Source organism: Equus caballus, chromosome 21 (assembly GCF_041296265.1).
Source record: "Equus caballus isolate H_3958 breed thoroughbred chromosome 21, TB-T2T, whole genome shotgun sequence".
Lineage (NCBI taxonomy): Eukaryota > Metazoa > Chordata > Mammalia > Perissodactyla > Equidae > Equus > Equus caballus.
The window spans coordinates 32,007,644-32,021,871 of record NC_091704.1 but is presented as its reverse complement, the minus strand read 5'-3'; the positions used below and the strand labels follow the sequence as shown (position 1 = coordinate 32,021,871).

The 14,228-nt window shown below is 37.2% G+C and overlaps 1 protein-coding gene across 1 annotated transcript in view; it reads right to left on the bottom strand.

Moving 5' to 3' along the window:
- CDC20B (cell division cycle 20B) overlaps positions 1–14,228 on the bottom strand; it is a 59,191-nt gene that overhangs the window by 19,921 nt on the left and 25,042 nt on the right. Inside the window, exons 4-7 of the mRNA XM_001494024.5 lie at positions 12,270–12,498; positions 9,369–9,499; positions 6,316–6,409; positions 182–298 (exon numbers count right to left, since the gene is read on the bottom strand). Coding sequence (XP_001494074.2) covers positions 182–298; positions 6,316–6,409; positions 9,369–9,499; positions 12,270–12,498 — 571 coding nt within the window. The remainder of the gene's footprint in view (positions 1–181; positions 299–6,315; positions 6,410–9,368; positions 9,500–12,269; positions 12,499–14,228) is intronic.

Sequence of the window (14,228 nt, the reverse complement as noted above, 5' to 3'; positions counted from 1 at the left end):
AACAATACCCATTCCTGAACATAAAAATTGCACAAGGAAAAATCAACTATTTAATCATATTTGGATGGTACACTATTTGGACATGAAGCAAAGGCCCATCTGGTTCTTCCAGAATCAAGTTTCAAGTTTATGGCAGAGCACAGGACCAACTTTTCATTTCATGATCTAAACAATAACTTACAGTAGTCATTTCGAAGACCAGTAAGATGAATCTTCACCTCTGGTTGGAGTATGGAAGAGTTTATATCACTGAACCTTTTAAGATAGAAGGATTCATCTCTGACTCCATCTCTGCAGCCTATAAGAAACAAACAGTTCCACACATCTCTATGATCCTGGAAACATAATATTTATCCTTTCAGATATTAAGAGATAACAAAGTGAAAAAGAAAGTGGTATTGTAATAAAACTGAATTACAAGTTGCAGGGGGAAGAAAGGGAAAAAAGAAAACTTCAGTATTAATTTAAACAAATACATTTTTTAAATATTCAATAGCATTTTCTAACAAAAATCACTGAGTGCCAAACCAAAATGTAATGACAGATCTTGTGGGGAGCACACAGAGACACTACATCTTGCTTTGAATATTTACTCAAAGATTTTAAAATAAAAGTAATTTTTGCATATCCATATGTCTATCACATCCACAACTACCCGCTAGACCTAAATCCCACTCTGAGTCTTTGTCAATAAATATTTGTTGATTCATTGATTTTGGCTCTTTCTCTCTCTGTTTCTGTACCAGAGCACACAAAATTACTTTTGGCTTGTATTACCCATGATTATCTGGGTTCACAATTATATCTTATGTTCAGTTTTAATTCTCATCAAAAGACCCCACTAAGTCTAAACCACAGACCACTGTCTTTTCATCTCTCCAACCACTTGACCTATGATCAAACTGAAAATTACATGATCAACAGGAAGTGACCCCACCTAGGTGACTTGTGGTCTCTATGACCAGATAACTTCTGATAAAGGCATGAGAGTTCCACAGTGCTATACCAAGAAGCCAAATTGTTACTCATAGCCTCATTGTTAGCTTTGAAATGTGCAGCTGTGGAAAGAACTGCAAGCTTACTAGAAATACTCAAGCACTACCAGAAAAGAAACACTAAAGATTTTACAAAATAATAATACCTAGAGAATCAACAAAAAACTCCTGGAACTAACGAGTGATTATAGCAAGGTTGCAGGCCACAAGGTTAACATACAAAAGTCAATTGCTTTCTTATAATTCAGCAATGAGCAGTTGGACTTTCACATTAAAAACACAATGTTATTTACATTAGTACGCCAAAAAATGAAATACTTAGGTATAAATCTAATGAAATATGTACAAGAGCTATATGGGGAAAACTCCAAATTCTAATCAAAGAAAATCGAAATAAATGGAGAGTTATTCCATGTACATGAATAAGAAGACTCAATATCATTAAAATGTCATGTCTTCCCAACTTTATAGATTCAGTGCAATCCCAGTCAAAATCCCAGCAAGTTATTTTGTGGATATTGACAAATTGATTCTAAAATTTATATGGAGAGGTAAAAATCCCAGAATAGTCAACATAATATTGAAGGAGAAGAACCAAGTTGAAGGATTGGCACTCTCTGACTTTAAGACTTACTAAAAAGCTACAGTACAAAACAGTGTGGTATTGGTGAAAGAATAGACAAATACATCAACGGATCTATGGAGAGCCCAGAAATAGACACATACAAATATAGTCAACTGATCTTTGACAAAGGAGCAAAGGCAACACAATGGAGAAAAGTCAGTCTTTTCAACAAATGGTGCCAGAACAACTGGACATCCACATGTGAAAAAAAAAAAGAATGAATCTAGACACAGACCTTACACTCTTCTCAAAAATTAAATAAAAATGGATCATGGACCTAAAAGTAAAACACAGAATTATAAAACTCCTAGAAAATAACATAGGAGAAAATCTAGATGACTTTAGGCTTGGCGTTGACTTTTTAGATACAACACTAGGCATGATCCACGAAAGAAATCATTGCTAAGCTGAACTTCATCAAAATTGGAAACCACTGCTCCGTGAAAGACAACGTCAAGAGAATGAGAAGACAAGCCACAGACTGGGAGAAAATATTTGCAAAAAATTTATGTGATAAAGGACTATTACCCAAAATATACAAAGAAACTCTTAAAAGCAAACAATAAGAAAACAAACAATTTGATTTAAAAATGGGCAAAAGATCTGGGCACCTCACCAAAGAAGATATACAGATGGCAAAGAAGCATAGAAAAGATGCTCAGCATCATATGTCACTAAAGAACTGCAAGTTAAAACAACGAGACACCACTTCACACCTATCAGAATGGTCAAAATCCAACACTGACAACACTAACACCAAATGCTGATAAGGACGTGGAACAACACGTGCTTATGGAAATGCAAAATGGTACAGCCACTTTTGGAAGACAGTTTGGTGGTTTCATACAAAACTAAACATGCTCTTATCACACGATCCAGCAATCACACTCCTTGGTATTTACTCAAATGAGTTGAAAAGTTATGTCCGCACAAAAAAACCTGCACACAGATGTTTCTAGTAGCTTTATGCATAATTGCCAAAACTTGGAAGCAAGCGATGTCCTTTAATAGGTGAATGGATAAATAAACTGTGGTACATTCAGACAATGGAATATTATTCAGTGCTAAAAAGAAATAGGTATCAAGCCATGAAAAGACATGGAGGAAACTTAAATGCATATTACTAAGTGAAAGAAGCCCATCTGAAAAGGTTACATGCTGTATGATTCCAACTATGTAACATTCTGGAAAAGGCAAAACTATGGAGACAGTGAGAAGCTTGTCAGGGGTTAGAGGAGGAGGGAGGGATAAATAGATGGAACACAAAGGATTTTTAGAGCAGTGAAACTACTCTTTATTCTACTGGTGGATACATGTCATTACACCTTTGTCAAATTCCATAGAATATACAACACCAAGAGTGAGCCCTAATGTAAACTATGGACTTTGGCTGATAACGATGTGTCAATGTAGGTTCATCAACTATAATAAATGTACCATCCTAGTGTGGGATGTTGACAGTGGGGGAGGCTGTGCTGGGGGTAGGGGATATATGGCCCCCCTCTCCGTAATTTCTGCTCAATTTTTCTGTGAACCCAAAATTTTTGCAAAAAAATTATATACAGTCATGCATCGTTTAATGACTGGGATACATTTTGAGAAATGTGTTGTTAGATTATTTTATCACTATGCAAACATCGTAGAGTGTACTTACACAAATCTGGATGGCACAGCCTACTACACATCTAGGCTCTATGGTACTAATCTTATGGAACCACCATCATACATGCAGTCTATAGTTGACCGAGACATCATTATGTGGTGCATGTATGTATATACAAATATATATTTAAGATACCAGAATAATATAAATATAAGTACATTCTCTCTGCCTTGATAGAATATGTAATTTTTGTTCTACATGAAATATTTAGCATCTTACAAAAACACAAACTTGTTGCTGGTCAGATCAAAAGAAGATTAGAGAGCTAAAGGAAGACATGTCCCCAAATATTTTATTTTGATTTTTTTTTAAATATCATCCAAAAGAAAAGAAGAAAGAAGAAAAGGATAAGTGTCACTCATTCACCCCAATTGTACATTCCCAAACCTCCAAAAGAATACTCAGCAGGCTTGAAACTTTTTGTGCTCATTTCAATGCATCTAAGTCTGTTTTTGTCCCCTTTACACAGTTGGGAAACAGAGGCTTGAGGAGTAAACCTGCACAAAGTTCTAGATGGAAAAAGTGTGTATCTTGGTATTATCTATATAATTTTTTAAAAGAAAATTTCCAAAAACAATTTTAAATGAAAAATTAGGATAGAATGTAAAAATAGAGGTATACTTTAGCATTAAAGATTTCTCTTTGTTGTTCACATTTATATTTGAGACCCTCCCAAAGCACTCAATGGATTTGCTCACCAGAACTTATCACAGAGGGAAATGTAACAGGCAAGTTTCCTTGACATTAATGAAATGAGCTCTCTCAACAAGCTTCTCTCACAAAACTCAGGCACCTAATCAATTACTTTCCAACCAGGATAACAATTTCATAAATAACACAAAGACTTCCAAGATGGAGAGAGAAAGTTGGAAGGAGAATATGTGGGGCTCAAAGTAAAATTGACTTTGGGAGCTTTAAATGCAGCACAGAAGGAGGATCTTCTGGAAGTTGCAACAGTAACCATTCTCTCCCCAGTACATGGCTGCAGAGCTGCCCTGATACACTCATGGCATCACCATCCAAAGATCCCCACCAGCTTTAGGCCTAATTGGTACACTTACTCTGAAGTTTCAGTCTTATCAGATATGGATAAGACATGAAGAAGAACTTTATATACACAGCACCTGGATAAAATTTGTACCAGTGATCTACTTGTCTAAGATCAGTTACTTGGCTTATATGGGATCCATTTCATACTTTAAATCCCCTTAAAGGAATTAAGAGCCCTATATAGAATATTCCAAGGACCTCTCAATGAGTCTCTGCCTCCAACATCCTCCCCTTGAAATCTTAATGCTGCCACCAAAACACACACACACACACACACACATACACACGTGCACATGCCAGAAGAAACCAGATGTTTATTCCCTGGACAAATAAAAAATAACAATCTCTTAACTCAAGAACACCAGGCACCATGGAGATGGATATATGGTGCCTGTAAAATTAGAGATTGAGTAAAAATCTTTATACTGATTTGAGTAGCCCATAGCTCTTTATCCCGGTACTATTTCCAGAACACCACACATTTCAGAAAGCTTTTATGTTGAAAGGGAGAAATCTAAACAAATAGGGAGGGAAAAAAACTAAGGCAAAGAAAGACAATTCATGGAGAAGAGGAATATTTCCAAAATCTATCAAATAATACTATCAGAGAAATGAGAAGATAGTATATCCATAAAGCATGAAGAGGATGCTGTTAAAAAAAATTTTTTAAATGTACAAGAAATTTATAAATTAAAACTAGAATAGCCATAATAAAAAATTTAATAGCAAGGCTAGTGGACAGGGTTGACGTAACCACCTAGAAGGTAAGGGGAAAAAAAAAACAGTGACATGAAAAATAGAATAGAAAAAAACAAGAAAATTAGAGAGTCAATCCAGAAGGACCAACATAATAATTTCAGAAAGAAAGAAAAAAGAAACAAAGGTAAAGAAATTTCTAAAGAATAATTCAAGAAACTTTCCAAGAACTAAGTTGGTCTCTAAGATTGAAAAGATCCACCAATAGGCTTTTCACTTACGAGTTCAAAAAAAAAAAAAAGCACACCAAGCTTATTATTATGAAATTTTAGAACACTAATGATAAGAGATTTTCCTAAGAGCTTCCAGAGAGAAAAAGCAGGTGGCATACAGAGCACAGGAATTCACAATAGCAGATGACTTCTCAACAGCAATAGTGGACGCTAGAAAACAATAAAGCAATAACTTCAAAATTATAAGTGAAATTAGAATTTACAGCCAGACAAACTATGAATCAAGTATAAGGGTAGAATAAGGACATTTCAGACCAGCAAACCCAGAAAGAGCACAGCACAGCTGCTAGGAAATAGTGGGTTTAACATGAGAGAAAAGACCCAGAATTACAACTGTTCAACAGGCTTGGGTGGGAGGTCACCATGGAAAACACAAACTGATATGGGCGGATACATGCAAAAGGTCATTGATAGCTTTGGAACAAAACATGGGCGCATTTGGTGGAAATAGTCTTGGTTTCATAGGCATCAAGTAAGTGAAAAAATAAAGTAACTTTTTAACTTCAAGAAAAACAAAGAGTTACCCTAGAAAAGCGGCATAGTTATAGTACACTACTGGGCTTGGCAGTGAATAACAGTTGTAGTGTAATGTGATGTAAACATTGACTACTAATTTTGCCTCTTAAAAGTGTGATATAAGTAGACTGAAAGAAGTGAATGAGGCAGGAGGAGAAATAAGTTCTTCCCTACTATGCTAGAAAGTCATGATAAAGTCTAAAATTGAAGAAATAGTAGTTTACAAATATTATTTAGAAAATAGGTGTAAATACCAGGGGGACTAGCTCGAAGAGCTAAGGGCGGTTGCCTCTGGGAAACGGGACTTGGGGGTGGGGATGGTTAAAGCAGACAATTATGAGAATTATCTAAATTTTACAATTATATTGATTTAGTCTAGTAAATATAAAAATAATATATTTTAAGATGAAGAAGAAATGAAAGACGCAGGGAGAGAGGAGGGTAGGAAAAGACAAACTGAAAATCTTTGGCCCATACCTTTCCAAACACATTGGGATTGCTCACAGAGCTGCATTTTCCCATTCACCTGGTGAGCTACCTTCTGGGTTGAAAATAGCTGATTTAGGCATTTCTGAAAACAAACACATAAAGAGAATAATTCTTTAGAAACATATTTGTACATCTCAGATGTGATGTATGATACAGAGCTAAAACTGATAATTCACTAGGAAGTTCAAAGATTCCACATTATCAAAACCAACACCATAACAATTGTTATTATTCATTATCTAACCACCATGTAATAAACACAGTGCTGAGCATTTTGCATATATTATTTCTAACCTTTCCAACAACTCCATAGGGCAGGTATTACTCAGCTAGAATAAAATCCTCATTTATCCTTCTAGCCTAAAAATCCTTTTAGCCCACAAATCAACCATAGACCAGTGATATCATCAAAGTCTACAAGAGCTGAAATGTCATGATATCTCGAATACTTTCTGAAATTAAAAGACTTTCCCAACATAATAAAGTTGATCATTAGTAAGGCTACTTTTCTCAAGAAAGGTTTCTTTCAAGGGGTGCCTCTCAGCACTCAACTCAGAGATGTTCCCTCAGTCTGTTACTGAGATTTTTCTCTGGGCTTCAATTTTCCTCATCTGTAATACATTGGGATTGAACTAAATCATCTTAAATGTTCTTGTCCATTAACACCATTAAAAATGGGAACATCAAGTCCCAGAGATCTTAAATAGTTTGCCTAAATTTCCATGAGCAAAAAAATCTGGTTGCTGTTTCTTTGGACCAGTACATAAAGAGCACTTCTGACATTCTCATATCCAACTTCAATCAAAACCAGATAAGAAAATTAGTAATAAGGGTAAAGAAAAGTATTTGTCAGAATTTTCTAAAAACGTAATAGTGAATAGTTAAAGAAGAGAAGATTCTTTTTTCTTCTTCACAACAATATATTTCATCTTAAATGTACAACAATCACTGGATTACCGTAATTCAGACAGAAGTCTCTCTGACAGGCATCATTTTGAAATTTTGGTATTCTTCCCAAATATTATGTCACATAACAGGCATTGCCAGTCAAGTAAATCATGGGTTTTGAGGTATTCAAAGCAGAACATTAAGTATAAAGCAGAGTTTCCCAGTCTCAGCACTGTTGGCACTTGGCGGCAGATAATTTGTTATTGTGGGGGCTCTCCTGTGAATTATAGGATGTTTAGCGGCATCCCCCGCCTCTATCTACTAGATGCCCTCCTCTTGGGTTGTGATAATCAAAAATGTCTTCAGATCCTGTCAAATGTCCCCTGGGGAGCAAAATACCCCAAGTTGAGAATCACTGGTATAAAATAACATTCCTAAAGTGGCCTGCTGGCCAGTAGCTCACTGTATCTCTTCACAGACTCGCTTCTTCAGAATCCCATAGTTACCACAAAGCTCACTAAGGCATTGTCCAGCACGGTGTGCTTCTGTTCAACGTACCCAGGAGTGCTCTTCCCTAGGCGAGATCTACTATGACTTAAATGAGCAACGTGGCATAGAGCTCACTGGATATGAGAATTCTGCATGTCTCCACAGCTATGTAGGCTTTCGCTGGGAAAGCACCCTCCAGATGATCTCTAAGAACCACATGAAGACACACATTTACTGTCAAGGTGAAAGTCCTCACTTTGTTTCTTCACCATTCTTGATGCTGTTTGACTTCAGATTATTCATGACAACAAATGCTCTAGATACAGTACAGTCATGTGTCTCTTAACAATGGGGATATGTTCTGAGAAATGCACTGTCAGGTGATTTTGTCATTGTGTGAATATCATAGAGTGTACTTACACAAACCTAGATGGTATAATCTTCTACAAACCTAGACTATATGGTACTAGTCTTATGGGACCACCATCATATATGCAGTCCATCATTCACCAAAACGTCATTATGCGGCACATAACTGTAGTAAAACAGTTTCCATGATCTCCTACCCTGGTTCTTCAGTGACGCTGTAACGATGTTCTGGCTGGATAACAATTGCTGTAACAATGGTAACTTGCTGACACCATTATGACGTCGCAGAGTCACCAACTTTGCTGCCACCAGCTACCAAACAGCATAAGAGCAAGGAAAAGGGAAGTCCTGCAGGACGGGGCAGTAAAAACTCCAAGAGAGTGGAAAGGACAGTGGTGCTAATGCCCTAGCCTGGGCATGAGGTCAACAGTGCCCCAATTACCTCAGTAGAATTCCCTGGCCATCCCCATCCCCAAACCTTACCCAACAATAAATCACCCAGCAAAAGACCTGCTTTAATACATGTGTTTCCAATTGCATAAGAGTTTAAATAATCAAAGTTTTACATTCACAATATTTTATTGTTCCTCTAGCAAGATATATATGCCAAACACTGGAGGCACACACTAAATGAGTAATTTTGCCTAAACTGAGAACTTACACTTTCCTAGTTCAAAGCTTTTTAAATGAAAATTGATTTCTTCAGGGGCTCTTCATTGCCTTTGATAAACTTGAAAACATGCTGCTGATATTTAATATGCCCAAAGGATTTAGGGTGAACTCCTAGGATCTTAAATCCATCATAAATAAGAGACACCTAAAAGAACTAAATAAACTGAGTCAAGAAACAAACAAACAACAACAAAGACTTAGAGGAAATGTTTAAAAAACCATGTTATAAAGGAAAAATTGAACTTATCCTGAGAGACTCCAAAGGACAAATCAAGTCACCAAATGGTTGGAAATGATGGCCCAAGAGATCTTTTGGCTAGAAAAAGCACACCACAGTATGTATAATTTTACGTATTTTCAATCTTTACCTTTTTGATGGTTATTCTCATTTTCACTCTTTTGATCCACACTTACTAAATACTTTCTTGTCTATTTGTCGGCTATTTTATTTCTTTTATGAAGCACTTCTATTCGTGTCCTTCACTCATTCATTTTTTTCTATCAGGAATTCATCATTTCCTCATTGAATGCAAGAGCAGCTAAGATAGCTCTTTCCTCGCATTTGGGACTCTGTTGTCTAGCTTCTCAAGATAAGAGATCTTCAGTTTTCTGTCTTTACCTACCTGGCCTTTTGAGGCAATGTTTTCCTTCCAGCCTCTGTCCAGGGCATGAGGTGCCTTGCCAAAACGGAGAGCAGAGTAATTTGTTTCGAAATTTCCTTTGATGGGGGTATTCCGTGGTTCTTCGTAGGATCCTGTCAGAAAAACATTTAGCTTTGAACTTGGTTTTTAAAACACGATAATCACTTTGACTGGAGGTCAGCCCATGGCATCTTTCACAGTAGAACAAAATGTGGGGACACACGCCCTTGTCTCTCCAAAATCCTGGGGCAGCAGGGAGGAGGAAGGGCACAGGGCCCTATCCAGAGTACTGGGCTCATAAGTGAACACTGGATGAAAAACTACATCAATGGGTTCCAGAGCTAAATCAAATGGAAATGCCAAAATTAAAGGCCTGACCCCAACTGCAAGAGCAGCCGAAGAAATGCTTTATCTCTGCATGGAAAGAACATATTGCACATTTGAAGACTAGAAACAAACAGTTCAATAGTTTAAAGTGATAGAGCCAAGAGTGTCTGGCTTGCCTAGGCTATGATCATCCTGCCAGGACATCACTATGGGATGCTTGCTTTGCCAATCATCTATATTAACTACATGATCAAGAGCAAGTCATTTTGCCTCTCCCTCTTCCTATTGCAGAAAGCTGTTGTAAGGCTAATTTGAGATGACAGCATTGAAATACTTTCTGTTAAACTAATAGAAGAGTCAATGTTATTTGCATCATTATTATTCATATCTATTCTCTTCTCAAGATTAAGAAAGCTCTCAAGATTGAGTAAGCTCTCAAGATTGAGTTATCCTCTAAAACTAAGTATCTGCCATATCACTTACTTGATCATCAGAGGGCCCAAGGGACTATTGGAAAATCTTGGCCTTTTGCAAACATGGCAATCCCTTCTTCACTTGGACAAACATGGGCTTGATAAACTGTCATTAATGTTCCTAAAGCCCAGCACCTCGAGTCTGGGCTATCCAAAATCCAAGAAATACAGCTTACATCAAAGGGAAAGGGAGGATGAAAACAGGAAATAGCTGCAAAGTTTTAGAACTTGCTCTTTGTCCTGAGAAATGATGCATGCTTGTTTGCTGTGCTATTTGTAGATGAGTATAGAAGAGAAGAAGCCAGCTCTCAGAACCTCAAATGAGAAAGAAAAAGTTGCAGTTGGATGCTAGTACTGACAATTATCCTAGTTATCAACAAAGAGGTCGGGTCCACCAGCCTAAGGAAGCAGGTACCTCTTAGGTTTTGCTTACAGAGCATGTCTGCAAGGGAACCTCTCTGCATACATCCCCTTTAGGATGGGAGGATCTTCAGTATTCACTCTTCTGCAGCAAAAATGAAAGAAACCCTACCAGCAAAGCAGTGAGAAACCAATGTATCTTATTAATACACAGTATTAGCTGAAGTACAAAATAGACTTTCTTTTAAAGTCCTTTTGACCAATAATCTGTCTCTTAGAATTCTGAATTTCTCATGCAATGCCTTACAAAAAGAAAAAATCCAATAAATTAATTAAGGTTTAGAGAGGCCGGTCCCATGGCCAAGTGGTTAAGATCACACGCTTCACTTCGGCAGCCCAGGGTTTTGCCGGTTTGGATCCTGGGCGCGGACCTAGCACCGCTCGTCAGGCCATGCTGAGGCGGCGTCCCACATAGCAGAGCCAGAAGGATGTACAACAAGAATATACAACTATGTACTGGTGGGCTTTGGGGAGAAGAAGAAGGAAAAAAAAGGAAGATTGGCAATAGATGTTAGCTCAGGTGCCAATCTTTAAAAAAAAAATAATTAAGGTTTAGAAAGGAAAAAGGATCCCCTAATTTTAGCCAGAAATTCCTTTAAAACAATCAGCATAAAAATCACCCCTCAGTTATAATGGGATACAAAAGATTTATTTCAGAAGATGGCCATAACGGTGACCTTTCTTACAACCCTATATTTCCTACTCATTCAACCAGCGACTTTCAGTATAGATACTCATCATTACATGGGAATATCATTGGTTTAAAAATGATTTGGGCTCCCTTTCATTTCAGTCCTATAGTCTACGGGACTTCACTGTCTCATTGTGTCTAATGTCATTGAGAAAAGAGCACCGCTGTTAACATTTGTCTTAAATATGCTGATAAGATAATGATTTATGTGGCCTAGGATTTTGAAAGGGGAGAACAGAAATTAAATCACTAGATTATAGTGGCAAGTTTTGCTTCCGAAAGAGGGGAATAGAAAAGGCTGTGCCCCAACGAGAGTTACATATTTTAGAAAGAGAGCTTGTTGATCCTGTATCCTTGCCCACCACATCAGAGCTTTGGTGCCCCTTCCCCATCTCTACCCCAGAGCAGGGGCCAGACTGCCTCTCACTCTCATCTCGCCTTCCCTTTTCTTCTCTCTCTCCTCTCCTCTTTTTTTCTCTTTTCTCTCTCTCTGTCTTTCTCTCCTCCCCTCTCCTCTTCTTTCGTTTTATTTTCTCTTCCTCTCATCCTCTCCTGCTTTCATCTTTTTATTCTCCTATTTCACACCTGATTATTTCATTACTAACATATCTTTTTCCAGACTGTAGTAGACCAGGAATCTTACCAAAGACATTAAAACTCTATACTTTGCAAAACTTGTGTGTGTGTATATATATACACACACACACATATTCATACATACTTAGAATCTTTACAAAAGTAGTCATCTACCAATGCAATTCTCAGAAATGTATTTAAAATACAAATACTTTCTTTTGTTTTTGTTTCATTTCCCACCCCCACCGTGGAAATTTCTTATTCAAAGGGAAAAAAGACAAAAGCAGTTGACTAAATGTGACACTAGATATTTCTGTAAGACAAAGATTCTCTCAGGAATGAATATATCCTTTTTTAACATTTCAAAACTGGCCTGTGGCATTTCTATCACCTCACCTAGAATCAAGGTCTGGTTCTCCGGTGTTATTTTCAGCACAGATGCAGAAGCTTCTGGGAGCTCAGTGGTTGAATGCTCTTCCTCAAAGGAATAGGCTGCCAGATCCCTGGTTTGGCTTTGCCGCCATCTTGTGGTAACTGGGCTACTGGCAACGGGAACCTCAGCTGACAGCCTCTTCACAAAGTTGCTCTTAAAGTTAGAATATGTAGTATTAACAGCATCAAATACCTATTTAACAACAAAAAGAGCTGTAATTTATAGTGGCCTCAATGATGCAGAAGTAGAAATTCCTTAAAAGAGGATTAGAAATGACTCATCTAGTACAACACAAATAAAATATATAAGAGATTTTTAATTTTTGTGACCTGGGAGAATATTATATGTATATATATATTCACACTTAGAGCAGCAGCTTAGGGAGTAATTATGTTTATAGTTATTACTGTTACATATCAATATAAAGTATGAAGTTGAAATAACACTATATACTAAACACAAAATGTTTATATAAAATTATAAAATTTCGGGGGCCGGCCCCATGGCTAAGTGATTAAGTTCGCGCGCTCTGCTGCGGCGGCCCAGGGTTTCACTGGTTCAGATCCTGGGCACGGACATGGCACCGCTCATCAGGCCACACTGAGGCGGCATCCCACATGCCACAACTATAAGGACCCACAACTAAAATATACAACTATGTACTGGGGGAATTTGGAGAGAAAAAACTGAAAGAAAAAAAAATAGATTGGCAACAGTTGTTAGCTCAGGTGCCAATCCTTAAAAAAATAAATAAATAAAATTATAAAATTTCAAATCTGGAAATAGAGAGCAGTTTTGTAGTCCAACCCCTTCATTTCACAGATAGGAAAACTGAGGCCTAACTTGCTCACCATCTGTCCATCCCTCTGAGAAACACCAGGAGTTTGGTATTTACAGATCCTATAGCAGTGAGCCATGACACGCAGCTATTCAAAATTAAAATACAAGTGACAAACTGGAAATGAATTACTTTTTAATAAATTAAAGCCATGTTATATTAATATAAAGAGCTTTTAGAGAAATTTAAACAAGTTTACCAACACAAAAGAAAAATGGGCATAGAACATAAAAAAAGACAATTCACAAAAGAGACATATAAATGCCCCAAAAATATTCAACCTTACTAGTAATCAAAGAAATGCAAATTTAAAACAATAATGAGAACAAGCAATGACTTTTTTTTAATTATAATCTCCAGTGTTGAAGGTGCTAGAAGCAAACATTGGCATACACTGCTGGTGGAGTGTAAATTAGTCTCTGGAAATGAAAATTTGGCAATGTCTGTCGAAAGCCTTCAAATATGTGCATGACCTCTACTGACCCAGCAATGTCACCTCTATGAATTTAAGAAAGAAATTACAGATGCAAGGAAAGATGGACAAAACCAACCAGCATCTATTGAGTGCTCACCACGTACGAGCCCATATGTTAAAGGTTTTACACACATTCATGTTTAATCCTCAGAAACACCCTGTGAAGGAGGTCTGTTACTTAATCCTATTTTACCAATGAAGAAACTAAGATTTAGAGGTAAAGTGAATTGCCTAAGACCACAGGGTGGAAATGCCACACCCTAACTTCATCTGTCTGACTCCACAGTCCACACTCTCAACTGAGAACATGAGGGTGTCACTGCAGTATATGTTTATGGGGCAAAAAGATGGGGAGACTCAATGTTTACCACTGGAGAATTGACTACGTAAACTATGCGACATCCGTAAAACGGAATACTCTGCAGCCATTAGAAATGATAACATACATTAGAGAAATGCAAATCAAAACCACGATGAAGTACCACTTCATATGCACAAGGACGGCTATAATCGATCAATCAATTAATAACAAGTGTTGCTGAGGATGGGGAGAAATTGGAACCTTTGTACATTCACTGCTAATGGGAATGTAAGATGGTGTAACTGCTA